The sequence below is a fragment of the Jatropha curcas genome, chromosome 11, assembly GCF_041381405.1.
Source record: "Jatropha curcas cultivar XTBG-Jc1 chromosome 11, XTBG_Jcur_1.0, whole genome shotgun sequence".
Lineage (NCBI taxonomy): Eukaryota > Viridiplantae > Streptophyta > Magnoliopsida > Malpighiales > Euphorbiaceae > Jatropha > Jatropha curcas.
The window spans coordinates 24,727,695-24,742,840 of NC_143161.1; the positions used below are offsets into that span (position 1 = coordinate 24,727,695).

At 31.6% G+C, this 15,146-nt stretch overlaps 1 protein-coding gene across 1 annotated transcript; it reads left to right on the forward strand.

The window, feature by feature from the left end:
• Positions 1-870: 870 nt before the first annotated feature.
• SKL2 (shikimate kinase like 2) lies at positions 871-7,070 on the forward strand. Its single transcript, XM_012219708.3, has 8 exons — positions 871-1,234; positions 1,464-1,654; positions 1,745-1,939; positions 2,424-2,485; positions 3,059-3,125; positions 3,209-3,327; positions 5,796-5,972; positions 6,756-7,070. Exons 1-8 carry the CDS (start codon positions 986-988, stop codon positions 6,854-6,856), a joined length of 1,161 nt encoding a protein of 386 aa, XP_012075098.1. The 5' UTR covers positions 871-985; the 3' UTR covers positions 6,857-7,070.
• Positions 7,071-15,146: the final 8,076 nt, after the last annotated feature.

The window sequence follows — 15,146 nt, forward strand, 5'->3', positions numbered from 1 at the left end:
CAATTAGGATCCCAATGGACTAAATAAGATTAGAAACCAATTAAGGAAGGCCCCATACTTGTTCCATGCAAATCCACATACAAACAAGTCCAGCATTGACTCCTAATACGGTCTCAGCATAGAATTTCAGCCCAAGATACAAATTCAATATCGTTGGAATATGGCCTGGCCAGGCCGTGTACTTTATTGACTTAGCCCATTTTTACTTTTTTTTTTCTTCCATTTTCAGCTCCAACCTTCTTTCATACGAATATTGACTAATTTCCTACTAAAAACCTATAAAAACCTTTAGAATGAAGCTTAGTAGAGATCAAGAAAATTTTGTTTAAAATATAAATAAATCTAAATAAAAATTAAATAAAATAATGAAAAACCATAAAAATCATAATAAAAGCTATATTAAAAACACTGTAATAATAAGTTCTACCAAAATATTAAGGAGTAACTTATTTTGTTGATGCTCTAACTTTAGTTAGTTTTTTTGTATTGTTTTTAATCTGTAACTTTGTATTGCAATTTATCATATAGATTTAACAATATTAAATGATTATAATTAGTAAGAATTTTTTAAAAAAGAACATCTTTAAATGTGTATATTTATATTTTTATAAATCGTAAATAATTAGTAATTTATAAAAAAAAATAAGATGTTATTATTATTATTATTATTATTATTAATTTTCTAATATTTACCTAAAATACTTTTAATTATTTTTATATTTCAAGATAACAATTTACTTTAATAATGATACTTTTTGAAATAATATAATAACAATTATTCGAAGAACCTATAAATACCTCCACGTGAAGCGCGGACACAACTGGTGTAGTATCTGTTTGGCTGCTCTCTTCCAAAGTTGCATTGCAAGGATAATATCCGTTAAATAAAAAAAAAAAAAGCGAAAAGATATCCATTATATTAGTAGTATATTATGAAAATAAAAAAATTTAAAAAATATATCTCCGTCTTCCAGTAACGAAGAAAATGGCTACCACTACGACTGCTGCTGTCACCAAATTTTTCTCTAACTCCAAAAACACCGTCAAAACTTGTCAATGCTCTCTCCAAAATCTCTGCGTTTCACTTTCAAGTTCTAAACCTACATTCACTTCAATTACTTATTTCTCTATCTCAATTCCCAGTTTTAAATCATGGAAAATGAGTCCCTCCTCCAAGAGATTCCGTCGCCTCTCCTGCAGGGCCATTTCCACTGCCACCACCACCAATTACGAGGTACTTGTTTATTCTAACCCTCTGTTTGGTTTCCAAGAAAGTATTTGAAATTTTTTTAATTCTTTCAAACCAGAGAATCAAAGCTATTATCTTGAATTCTATCTGCTATGCTGTAGATTCACCAAGTATTTTCTTGTTCCATATTTGGCTTCTTGAATTCGGTTTAATGCTTTAATTTTTTATTTTGAGTTTTGATTCTTTTAGCGTTTGAATTGTAAATGTTATGCAGTTTTCTGATGGATCTTCAGAGGTGGAATTGAGAATACCACTTGGGAGCCAAGTTTTTAAGAGTTCCAAAGATATATTTGTGGATGCAGATGGCACCTCCTTAATTGTTAGAGTACGAAGCTCGGGCTTTCAAACCACACTTATAGAAACTAATCATCTATTTCACAAAATAAAGCCTTCTGAAACTATCTGGTGTGTGATTCTTAATGCACATAAGGATTCTATTTTCTATTTTGAGTTTTCTCTAAACTTTTGATATAAGACTTCTTCTGTTTCAAACAGGTATATAGATGACGATCAGCTTGTTGTTAACTTGAAAAAGCAAGATCCAGATTTGAAATGGCCTGACATTGTGGAGTCATGGGAATCATTGACAGCAGGAGCTATGCAGCTTCTAAAAGGGACATCAATCTACATTGTTGGTGATTCAACTGAAATAAACCAAAAAGTAGCTCGAGAACTTGCAGTCGGTCTTGGGTATTAATTTGTCTTCCTTTGGGTCTGGAACTTGTACTCTTTTGACTAGTGGATTATAAAAAATTCAACTTGCTCCACCTTGGTTTCCATATGTTTGTTTCTTGCATGGCTTGCAGAGTTTTTTTTTCTTACAATTCCTTTTTACTATGTCACACTTACCATGTTTGTGGAAGTTGATATCAGTAGTTAAGTTCAATGTGCTTTATATAAACAGAGTATTGTATCCAGCTGTCTTTGGTGATTCAACTCAAATCTGAATCCAGCTTCTAGAGTTTCTAAATCATCTCCAAGGACTATTTTCTGCTACTGTTGTTTCCTTTTCTATTTGTGTATTACTGACTTGTATGTTGGGGTTATGTAATTGTAGCATGACTGGTTGCCATTCTGTAATTAACATAATGGGCTCTCATACATTTAAAATGGTTGTAAAATTCTTGGAATTTTTATGCGTTCCTTAGATTTAAAGGGTTTGGATAATTTTCAGGTATACACCCCTTGATACACAAGAGTTGCTGGAAACATTTGCCAAGCAAACAATTGATTCATGTGAGAATAATTTCCTCCATTGTGCACTGATTAATTGTAAACAAGGTTCTGCCTCTCAAGCATGTAGCATAAGTGCACATATGTACACAAATATGCATATGCATTTGCACATGCGCAGTATGGTATTATTTTTTACCTTGTCTTGCCAGTTGGCTTCTTTTCTATAGTTTTTTAAGGCATTCAATTTGATACAGCCAATAAGGAAGATTAGTAAATTGTTGAAAAGTGCTGCTTTAGTTGTTTTAATGAAGTCTTTTTTCTGAACCAAGCAAGAAAAATTACTTCTGTTCGAATCCAACTAACTAAAAGCTCCCATCTATTCAGGCATTTAAATAATGAAAATAGCACAGACTAACCATTAATTTATAATTTGAAATTTTCTTTTAGAGAATTTTTCCTTAAGCCAATGTTCTATTTTTTCAATCCAAAATAATATTATGTTGCATTGTTCCTTATGCTATTTATTTTTTAATATAATCCAAGGCCACTAGATGGCAGCTTCTCATTGACTGCTTGAAATGACTTATATCACCACTCTTGCAGTGGTGCATTAACAAGTGTAATCAATTCCAGGGGTTCTTGCTGAAGGTTCTGATGATGTAGCTGATGCAGAAAGTGCGATACTGGAAGGTCTGAGTAGGTATGTAAGTTCGCTTTTGTTTTTCTAGATATGTTGGCTATTAGGTAAACATAAAGTTATCCTTGGTTTGGTTGGTCGTCCAGTCATGTTCGAGCTGTTGTTTCAACATTAGGAGGGAAACTAGGAGCTGCTGGAAGGGCTGATATATGGCAACATCTTTATGCAGGATTTACTGTATGGCTGTCACAGACTGAAGCTATGGGTAACTTGTGCTTAACCTTGGCTTTTACTGCTACATTTTTTTGGGGGGGTTGGGGGAGGGGGGACTCTTATTGGCATTTGTCGCAGCATATGCACTTGTTTAAAGGTTGCAAATTGTATGGTACCACCACCGATAGTCATCCACACAAATCTATGGCATGGAACTGGATACACCACTGGGAATAGCAACAAATAGGATACCCACAAGAAATGTCCTGGACTGTAAAATCAATCTGATTTATTTCATACCTTTCGCTCAATGTGGAAATGGGCAGGTACTCCCCATCAATTATTTCACTAAGAATGCAATTGATAGGGTGTGCACAAGAAATGTCCTACTAATACTTGAATCCGTTAATAATTCCACTACATGGACCCATCTCAAAACCATTTAAAATTCACCCCTTATTACCCATATCTATTTCATGCATTACCTGGACTCTAACCAAACCCATTTAGTTTTGCTATACTGAATTAGTAATTTACTAAATTTATTTTTTTATAATTTAAATAAATAATTTATATTATTATAAAATTAATTATCTTATAAAAATATTTAAGTTTATTTAATAAAATATTTTATAATTTAATTAATAATACTACAGATTATTTATTTTATATTTAATTATTTTTTTATATAAACAGGTTCAGATATGGGTATCTAATTTATTAAATTTGTATTCTACCTGAATCTAAAACATCTAGTTATTTTGAACCTGTACCCGTCTTAAATCCATTTATAAATATCCATTTATAATCATATTGGATCGAAATGCAAAAGAATCAACTTCTATTCAACATTTGTAATTAGCCCCATAACTAGATTTCTGGGTCATTGGTGGTGGAAACTGCTCCTCCCCAGTATGCAACAAGAGTCTTATTGTTCATGTAACTCGAAATAATGATGAATATATATATGCTCATATCATCAGCAATATTTGGAAGAGTAGTAAATGGCATCTGCAATTGACAAATTAACTAACAGATCTGGATAAGAGAAGCAAGTGTATAAGGATCCCTAGGTAATTAAGATTTATACTATAGATGATAGTTTATTGTTCTATTTATTTATTTATTTCAAGGGCAAAGATTATGGGAGTTTTTGAACATTGCATTAGTGTCAAGTATGCAATTCAATCAGTGGCTGTTGGCCCAATGGCGGTTGCAAATTTTAACTGCAAGGAGATCAGTAGTGTGATTGATCCACTTAGCTGATTTCCCTTTTCTAGATTGTCTCATGGCATGTGCTCATTATTGATTAACCATGGTTGTCTAACAGTTAAATTAGTGGGTAAATCATGGGAACAAAAAGTTACAAGCTTTGTGTCATTTTTCAAGTTTGACCTATCCTTTTAAGGATATTAATGCTGCTTGCAACTTTTGAAATTGTTAAATCATTCTTTTAAATTTATCAACTTTTGACATTGATTTGAATAGGCAGTAAAAATTGCTATTTTGCTGAATCTAGGCAATTGGCTGTAATTGTTGCCATTGTCAAAGGTAGCGGGTATAGAATTATAAAGTCAAGAGAATTGACTGCATCTAAAAAAATGCACAAAAGATAGGATTTTTGTTTTTTGGCCTGTTGTTACTAGATTTTAAAACCTGAGATTGTATCCTAGAAATTTGTAAAAAGGAAAGAAAAAGAATTTTGAAGCTTTGTTAGTGTCTTCCCTAGTCCCCCTATAAACCAAGCTCCCTATCAGTTTGTCTTTGAACTTTCAACTTCAATGTCTCCAGCACTAATACAAAGCAAGCAGGCATGGTTTTGTTTGTTGTATTTGTCATTGTTTTGTCAACCTGATTGTGACATGCAAATTATTGTGTTAAGCCAGCCCGTTATTACCATACTTAATAAGAAGGTGAACGTTATCCCATATTGGTAGGGGAAGAGGAGTTGTCTCATATATAAAAAAGAGAAGTGGTACCTTCTTTTATGCAAAATCTTGGAAGGACATGATTTCCTAGGTAGGGGTGAGCAAACGGTGATTTAGATTTAGAAGGGCAAGCCGAACTTCCAGGATCAAAACAAAGTTACTGTGAGAACCAAATTGAACCGAACAGGTTTGGTCTATTTCTTAAGTTTTTTATAGGATCAGTTTTGGTTTTAATCTAACCGATTGGATTATAAAGAACTGAGCTGAACTACCTTGAAACTTCGGTATGAACCGAAGTAAACCAAGAACCAAACTTGTTAGTAAGCCTACGGAACCAGACAGTCAGTTCGGTTCAGTCGTTCATTCTATAAGCCATATTTTCTAATTGCCCTCAAGTAATATTTAATTTTCTTTCACCTAAAATGTGAATCAGCTGATTTGATGTGTATATACTCATAATTGTGTTACCCATTTCAATTGGATTGTATTTGTGTTTGAGATAGAAGAATTACATTGGCTTGGTTTGCAACATGTCTTTGACTATCAAATTAAATTTGAATGGGCTGCTTTAGTTCTAATAATATTAGGGCAGGTGAGGATTTAGCAAAGGCAGAGGTGAGAAAGCATATTCAAGATGGTAGCCTAGCATACACAAATGCTGATGTGGTTGTCAAGGTCCAAGGTTGGGATGCAGATCATGCAAAAAGTGTAGCTCAGGCATCACTGAGTGCACTCAAACAATTAATTCTGTCAGACAAGGAACTTCCAGGTATTTTTCCATCTTATCATGAAAGTTTACTTGCTTTTAGTCCTAGAATATGGTTGAGCCCATTCTACTTGCTTTTAGTTCTAGAAAATGATTGAGCCTATCTTTTTGTAGTCTTCAAAATAATTGTTAAAAAGGTGGTCAAAATGAACATTTTAAACAATCTCTAGCCAACTACTCCACGGTCTAATTGGATAGATGAGGGTCTTGTGATTTGAATTTGACATTATGTTGTATGGTTTTTCACTTGAAACATGAATCCAAAATTCCATCAATATTTCAGAGTACCCTATATGTAAACTAGCTGCAAAACTGAAAAGGACATTGCATTTGAAATAATTCATATAATAAAACTTTACACCATATTTGCCATCTCCTTGTATTCTCTTTGACCATATCAACGTTCAAGAGTGTGAGACTGACAAGTACAATAAGAATGATATTTGTACAGTTTTAGACAGCCGAGTACTGAACTTTTGATACCTTTGATATCATATAATGAATAACTATCCACTGTTACTTCTAATTAAAATTACTAACAATGTACCGAAATTATTAAATTTGGTGATCTCCGTGTGAGCCATTTCTCCTTGGTAGCTGTTACCAAATCCTTCTATTATTAGCATTTTCTTGATAAACTAACCAAGAAAGTGATAGAGCATGTGACTGAAGAGTGCCTGTGAACCTTTTTTTTTTTTTTGTTATGCTGCTATTTTGGTCGCATATTTGTTTTGGAAAATGCACTAGTTCAGCTATTACTGATGTCTCATTTGGTCTGTTTTGAAGGTAAGAAGAGTCTTTATATTAGGTTAGGATGTCGCGGTGATTGGCCGAACATCAAGCCTCCAGGTTGGGACCCGTCGGCAGAAATGGATACAAGCTCCTAGGACTAGAATACCACAGAGTTTATGCTTACTTTGAAGGGGAAATGGTAGGGACCCTAATATCTTGATTTTATACATTCACGTAAACTTATTTTTAATTTTCCATTAACATTTCGTTTTCTCCTTCGAATGCTTTTTTTATGAATTTATCTTCTTTTAAAGCATTTGTGAATATTTCAGTGGAAAAAAAGTCCAGTGATCTTGATCCTGTTGTAAACTTGAAGACAAAAAGAGAGTTTTGCTCCAGTGATCTGCTTGCAAATTCACTATTCAATATTTTTGAAAAAATTACATTTTTATCACTATAAAATATCGAAATTACCCGACATATCCTTGCATATTGAAAAAGACATTACCTGACATATCCTTGCATATTGAAAGACATTGGTATATTTTTAATTTTTGTTTCCGTCGGAACTATTTGGTCCTTTCTTTCATATTTTGTGCTTTTACCGTTTATCAAACTACGGAAGCCAGGTCAAAGGTGAGAGACAGAAATTTTATACTTAAAATATCATTAAAAAATAAAAAATATTTTTTTCTGGTTGTTTTTCTCTTTATCTTCCTCTTTCACAACCACGGCACCTTATCAGCTCACTTCACCACCATTAATTTCACACCCACCACCTACCTAGCTCGATCAATTCCTTGCCCACATGATAGATCATCATCATCATCATCATCTATTTTCTCTTCTTCCTCTCTTTCTTTCTCTTTTTCTTATAAAGAAGCTGTGATGATTTTATGTGAAAAATTAATGGAGTTTTTCACATATAGAGAGTTTCATTATTGCAGGCATAATCTCTCATGCCCTTTATCTTGTAATTAAAGGTGAACCTAAAGGAAATTTGGATTTATAAGCATCTTTATTTATTTATTTTTTTTAAATTAGTATAAATATATGATTTTTTTTTTAATAATTGGTTACATTAAGGGACTGTGGTGTGTCTTGGTGAGACGACTAATAACCCAACAAGTGCAGCAATTGAGCCACAAGAGCAGTGATAAGAAGCTCAATCTCTCGCTCTTGATTTTCTTTACTTTTTTTTTTCTATTAATTTTTTCTAAAATAAAATATTCTTAGTCCCTTTTGTTTGTTTATTTTATTTGATTGATGAGAATTGCAATGGTTTTAGGAGAGAGGAATCCATCGGCAAAGGGAAAAAAAACAAAATTAAAAGTAAAAAAAATTGAAAAAAAAATATACAGTATAGGCAAAGAAAACAAAAAGAAAGAAGGGATTGGCAAGAAAATAATAAGTAAAAGGAAATGATTATTTCCTTTAATCTGTATATTGCAAAATATGTTTGTTTTTGTTAATGGTAACTTTTGTACATACATAGATATGGAGTGAGAATTTAATTTAAACCAAAAGGAACAACTATTTGTTTGTTAGTGAAGGGTATTTTTGTCTTTTTCTTAAGCATTTAATAGAAAAATATAAAAATATGGACGGAAGAATCAAATACTTTAACGGAAACAAAAGTTAGGGATATGCTAATATATTTTTCAATATGTAAGAATACATCGGTTAATTTTGATACGTTATAGGGATAAAATTATAATTTTTCATATTTTTTTCATATTCATTGCATTTCAAAGTCTACATATATGAACTTTAATTATTTGTTTATCATAATTGAATTCCAAATCTGATACAAATTTGTTATCCATTTACTTGAAGAGGAGACGTGATGAGTAAATAAGATAAAAAAGTACCGGATAAAATAAAAAAGAGCCTAAGATTTATAGGATATTAGGAAAAAATAATTTTAAAACTGAGATGCTAATATATCTGGAGTGAAAACAAAAGGAAGTATATTGCAGATAAAGTAATTTTAACGGGGTAGAAATGTAAAAAGCTTATAAAATTAGTCAATGAAAATAGCAATTAACATAAAAGATGGGAAACTAGAAGCTCTAATGATTAAAGTTAATGAAAATCAATCAAGGCAGTGATTTATGGATTTGACAATTAAGCAAGTTGGAAGCGCATGCCCAATGATTCCATCATGGAGTAGACATTGGTTTAGGGCAATTGGTGCCCCAAAACTTAGATCTATAAAATGAGCAAATATGATTATAAAATGAGATACTTTGAAATGTAAATAGTTCGTATAAAAGAACTAATGAATTATAACGACTATAAATGGGTTTAGGCATGTCAACTTAGAGAGTGTAACTTGAATTTTCGTATGGAGAAAGTAATTGTTAATTTGTGATTTGACTTCTGAAGCTTCAATCTTCTAGTGATGGCAAGCATAAATGGTAGTAGTTGCGATGTTGTCATGAAAAAAATATTTGGTGTTAACGATGATAATTTTGATTTTGATAGTTATGTGGGCATTGTGAGGAATGAAAGCATTGAAGATGAAATGATTCTTAATGTGAATACTATTGGTGATACAATGTCAATACAATATATAATGGAGAAGAAGTTGCATTTTCTGTTGATATCAAGGAATGGGTGAGAGTTGGGACGGTCTCTGAATCAATAAATATTGGTATATAAATTTTAATTGAGGCATGAGAGATGCAAAAGTTTTGGTATTGCTAAAAGATCATCTACAAGGGATGCAGATGGTGAATATATGTATAATGTTATTTGTTGTGACAAAAGAAGAAAGTCAAAATGTGAGAACTGAAAGGGTTAATTGTCTAGCTAGAGTGCATATTGCGATTCAAGTGAATGGAATGCTGATGGTGACAAAATATGTGTCAACGCAACCATGACATGGATTTAGAAATATCTAGATTTATTGCTTCTCATAAGAGAATTACTCCGAGTATGAAGAGAGTACTGCAAGCTAATGATATTTGTGGTATTAGGTCTTCTAATAGAATAAAGTTGCTTAAGGTTCAAGTCGATAGGCTAGATAAGTTGGGTTTCCTATCTAGAGATGCCCATAATATATTCAGAATAGAAGGAGGTCTTGACTGGAACATAGGGATGTTGAAGCAATCAGCAACTTATTTATGAGATGCAAATTAAAGATTTCAATTAGTTTTTGATATGAAATATGACAATGATAATAAGTTGTGCAATGTTGTTTGGGTTCACTTATGCGGAATAGACGCTTATAAAGAGTTACATACTGTTGTGTGCTTTGATAATGCTTATCTTGTTAACCGATATAGAATGTCATGCTCAAGTATTGTTGGAATTAATCATCATAGTTTGTTCATTCTATTAATGTGCCCTTTTATCATATGAGGATACCAAGTCCTTCAAATGGTTGTTTAGTATTTGGGTCTTTATGATGGGAGACATTCATCCTAATGCATTTATGAAAAATCAATGTAAGAGTATAAAAAGTTATCAAGAAACTCATGCTTGACACAAGTCACAGGTAAATCGTTAGAAATTAGATATATTAATATTTGCGTATTATATACATGTTTTTTTTTTCTAGCCATATGTTCTTTATTAGTTATTCATGTTAAAACATAATATGATGATTTTATTTGCTAATGCAATACTCAATTATGTTAGATTTTGCACCTTGAAAAATACGAGGTGAAGCTTGAGTTTTATATTGTTGTATATGATAGTTTAATGATCGAGATACTTGAGATAAGCAAGACCACAGTTTCAGAACCGCCCATTTTCATTTTAAAATTGTCGGTTCTAATCATAAGAAAGGCAAAATATAGATCGAACCGTTTTTAAGCAGTTTCTAAGACGGTTTTGGAACCGCCAATTTCGAATTTGTTCCAATTTGGAACCGAAATTAGATAATTTATTTTAAGCTTTTTAAAATTTTTTTTAAAAGATTTGTAACTTGAATAAATAATAATAATAATATATAGTACTATTGAAAAACACTAAACCAATTTAATAAAAATTCTTAAAATTTATTTTTAAAAATTATAATAAAATAAAAAATAAGTTGAGAGTTTATTTACAAACATGTTTTTTACGGTTTCAAACAAGAATTGCTGGTTTTAAACCAAAACCATTGGTTCTAGTTTTAAAAAATGAAGAACCGGAATCGAACTTTAAATATATGATTTCGGTTACAATTTGAAACCAGGAATCATTGACTATGGTTAGTGCCGATTTTGATTAATTCGGTTTCAATTCGATTCCGGTTTGAAACCGAACTGTGGTCATCCCTAGCTTGAAAGGAGTTGGGCTAATTTTATGATAAAGTATTAAACTGAATGAAATGAATGGTTGACAAAGTTATATTCTAAGAGGTAAAATTGGGTGTCAATATATTTGAATAAAAATGTTTTGGACAAGCATAATGTCTACACAGTGGAGTAAGAGCGTGCACTCTTACTTTGATGGCTACGTGCATTCTAGAATGACTTTGAAGTAATTCATTGAGCAATATGAAATAGTTATTCGAGACAAGGTAGAAAAAAAGTTTATGAAGAGCAAAAAATCGATATATAAGGTTTTACAATGTAAATCATGATATCAATTCAAGAAACGGTTTTGGAAAGCCTTTATCCATGAGATGTTGAAGAAAGTTCAGGCTAAGATTGAGCATACAATCTATTGCAAAATTTTCATTCACGTAGGGAGGAGGAAGAATGTATGAGGCAGACACCATGTGTTAAGCCATTTAAGGTAATGGAGACAACTTTAATTCATGATTGGTTTGTGAAAGAGTTTGTATATAAAGTGAAGTACAGGGAAAATTATCATCATTTATGCAATTGTAGCAGTTTCAAATTTAGAGGAATATTGTGTTGTCACATTTTTAAACTTATGATAGAAAATAAAATTCGATGAGTTCAAGAAAGATATATATTTTCTATGTGGATAAAAGATGTATTTAGATCGCACATAAAGATTTTTCAATGGTGCTTATCCATAAATGACAAATGAGTATAAGAAATTTAAAGAAATTGAGAAGACATTTGTTGTAGTTGCTGATTATGAACATTTACTCTTCACACCTTTATATCAATAAAAATTAGTCACAGAAGGTTCAAACTGGTAGCAAACAGGTCAAAAAACGAAGGTCAGCCTAGCAAACAAAAGTGATATTTGCTTACTCTTTTAGCCATAAATTTTCTTAGGGAATTAATTTTAACACAAACTTTATACTTTTAGAGCCCGTTTGGAACAAATGAATTCCACAAAATTGTATGGAATTCATTTGAAAATCCAAAATTTTGTGTTTGGAAGGAAAAAAAAAATATGGATTTAAATTCTAGGTATTGAATTCCATGGAATTGGGTAAGTTTAGTTCAAATCCTATTAAAATTGTTGGAATTTGCAAATGAATTCCACATATTAACCCGCTAACATTTTTATTGACTAACTACCCCTTTACCTCAAATATCCAAAACGCGTATCTCCTCTGTATCTCCTCATTATCATATACCTTCTCATCTCCTAGACAACAGCTGCTCATCATCTCCTCAGCCTATCTCCTCCTTACCACCTCTCTGAGCTACAATTCTCATCCATCGAAGCAGCAGGTCAGTGAGAGTTTTTTATTTTCTTCATAAATATTTGAATATAATTCGAAGTAGCGCTATCTCCTCCTTTCTCTTTGATATGATTTGGTTTAAATTTTAAGGTTAATGGGTTTTGCAAATGTTTAATTTGTGATTTTTGATAGTTTATCTTGCTTTATGTTAAACTTATTTACCATTATTTTGTCATCCACTATGTGTTTGATGAATGCTTTGACGAAGCGAATGAGGTTAATGGGGTTTTCTTGTTTGTTCTTTTTCTTTTCCTGTTATTTCCCTTTACTTTTATGGGCTGTTTGATTAGAGAAAAGTGTGTTTGAAGATTACTCTGAAGGTTTGATATATATCTTTTTTTATTTCTTTACCGCTTCTTTTTTTGAAGCTCTTGTGTTTTTAATTCCCCCTACCTTTTTTTATTGTGTTGAGGAAGTGGAAACATGCATTTGTGTTGTGACCTTGAGTATTATTGGCCTTTTGAGTTGAAGATGCTTTTTGTCAATTATGAAAGCAGCTTTGTTTGAAAGGGTTAGAGAACTAAGTTTCATATCATTAAAAAAAATTGCTTTAGATATTTAGTATTAATCAAGTTTTTGTGTTATATGTAATCGAATTAGTTAATTGTTGCCTTTACATGTTTAGTTTATTGGCAAAAAGACTTTTCATTCATTAATTTTGGACCCTAGTAAATTAGCAAAGTAGATAACAACCACATTGAACCCTAGCATTATAATCCTCGCACGTCTGAAGAATATAAAGGATTATTTTTTTTGAAACAATCAATCTGTAGATGAGAAAGAAATCAAATTTAAGTATTTATTATGTAGTTCTTCCTTGGATAGTTCATCATCTTCCATTTGTGGAGCCCATGATACTAAAACGCCCTGCAAGAAATTAAAACATTAATTGAATCCAGTCCAATAAGAAATTAAAACAAGAAATCAAATAGTAAATAATAAGTATTCTAATAATATATAATTACCTGTATTTTATTTGCTGGTATGGAGTAAAGCTTTTGCAGGGTAGCTCCAAATCTCTACCACAATTTATTAGTATCACATAAACTATTTAGAAACAGAAACCTTACCACCATGTAGTTATCAATATCACATAAACTATTTTCTATTTGAGTAACTGTGCTTTTAAGTTTCATATTATTTACATTAGCGAGTGATAGTTCATCAATTCTTAGCCCATATGACATATCATGTTTTTTCAATTCTATTATAAGTACAAATGGTAACGACAATTTTCCCAAGTTTAATGATAATGTCTTCTCTAGCTATATAGTATATTATGTAATTGTTTTATTAATTTTCATATTCGTGTTAAATATTCAAGAACTATGAGAGGCATTCATAGAAAAGCAATTGTAGCCTTTATTGCATATACTGGATATTCAGTTTTCTTGCTATGTCTTTATCGAGATATTGAGAGACCACTATTTGACTTTAGTAATGATAATAACTATAATGTTAGGCAAGAATAAATGAATGAACTAAAAAATAATGATAATTCTTGTAATATCTTGCGAATGGCGCCACAACCATTTAGAATTTTAGTTAATATTTTACAAAGAAAAAATTGCTCAAAGATAACAATTATAGTAGTGTTGAGGAACAAGTGGCGAAATTTTTATACATTTTAGCCCATAATGAGAAAAATTGTGTTGTAAATTTTTTCTTTCGACGGAGTGGAGAGACCGTAAGCCATCATTTTCACCAAGTTCTTAAAGCAATTATATCATTAAAAGAAGAATTTTTGGTGCAACCCGATGGTTCTACAATTCCTTCAGAAATTTTGCATAGTGGAGGAAGATTATATGCATACTTTCAGGTTAGTGTGTTGAATAATCTTTAATATAGCCCAGATCTATTATTCTTAGAATTTGTTTGACAAGAATATATAATAATCGGAAGCGTACCTTGATCCATAACAGCAGATCTATGTTATGGGTTACCTCATTGCGGCAATTCGATTCTCTCCGTAACAGCAGATCTACGTTTCTTCACTCTGGCCTTTTGTCTGTAAGTGCTCTCTTAATGGTCAGAGAATAATCAACAGCTACGAGAGTTTCTTTTATGAGCTCTCTCAAACAAGCTATCACCGTATGTGTTTGAGGCAGTCGTCACACTCTTTATTTTATTTTCTTTTCTATGTTCACCTTAAGCTGTCGATTCCTTTTACTTTTATAAGGTAGAGGAAAGGTATTAAAACCCTAATTGACTCTTATCCATTAAGCCCAATAACCATCATCTTGGGCCGCCTTAATTAGAACCAGCCCTTTAATCATATGGGCCACATATAAATTATTAAATAATCTAACAATCTCCCACTTGGCCCATGTGCATTTCTTGAATCTATCATATTTACCTTAATTAGAATTAAGATGATCGGATTATGGCGGTCACAAGTCATTAAACGACATGATTCTTTCCATATATCACAGACCACTTCAATTCATAAGACTTTAATGGAGAAACTATTCAACAAACAATACATTGTTACAATCAACTGTTATTGTTATCTCACTCAAACCATTATTGTATACATCTATAATGTGGATAACATATAAATAAGCAAAAACACATCTTTAATTGAATTCTGAAGTGTCACAATAATATGAGCAAAACAACCATATGTATATATATATATATATATATATATATATATATATATATATATATATATATATATACAAGTTTAAACATCATGCTAACAAGGACTTATAATGCCCATCCTATCAACATGGCCAGTGAAGATTTTGGGCGGTAAGCCTTTAGTTAGCGGATCCGCTATCATCAGATCAGTACCGATATGCTCAATTGACACTTTGTGTTTTTGCACTTCTTCTTTCACA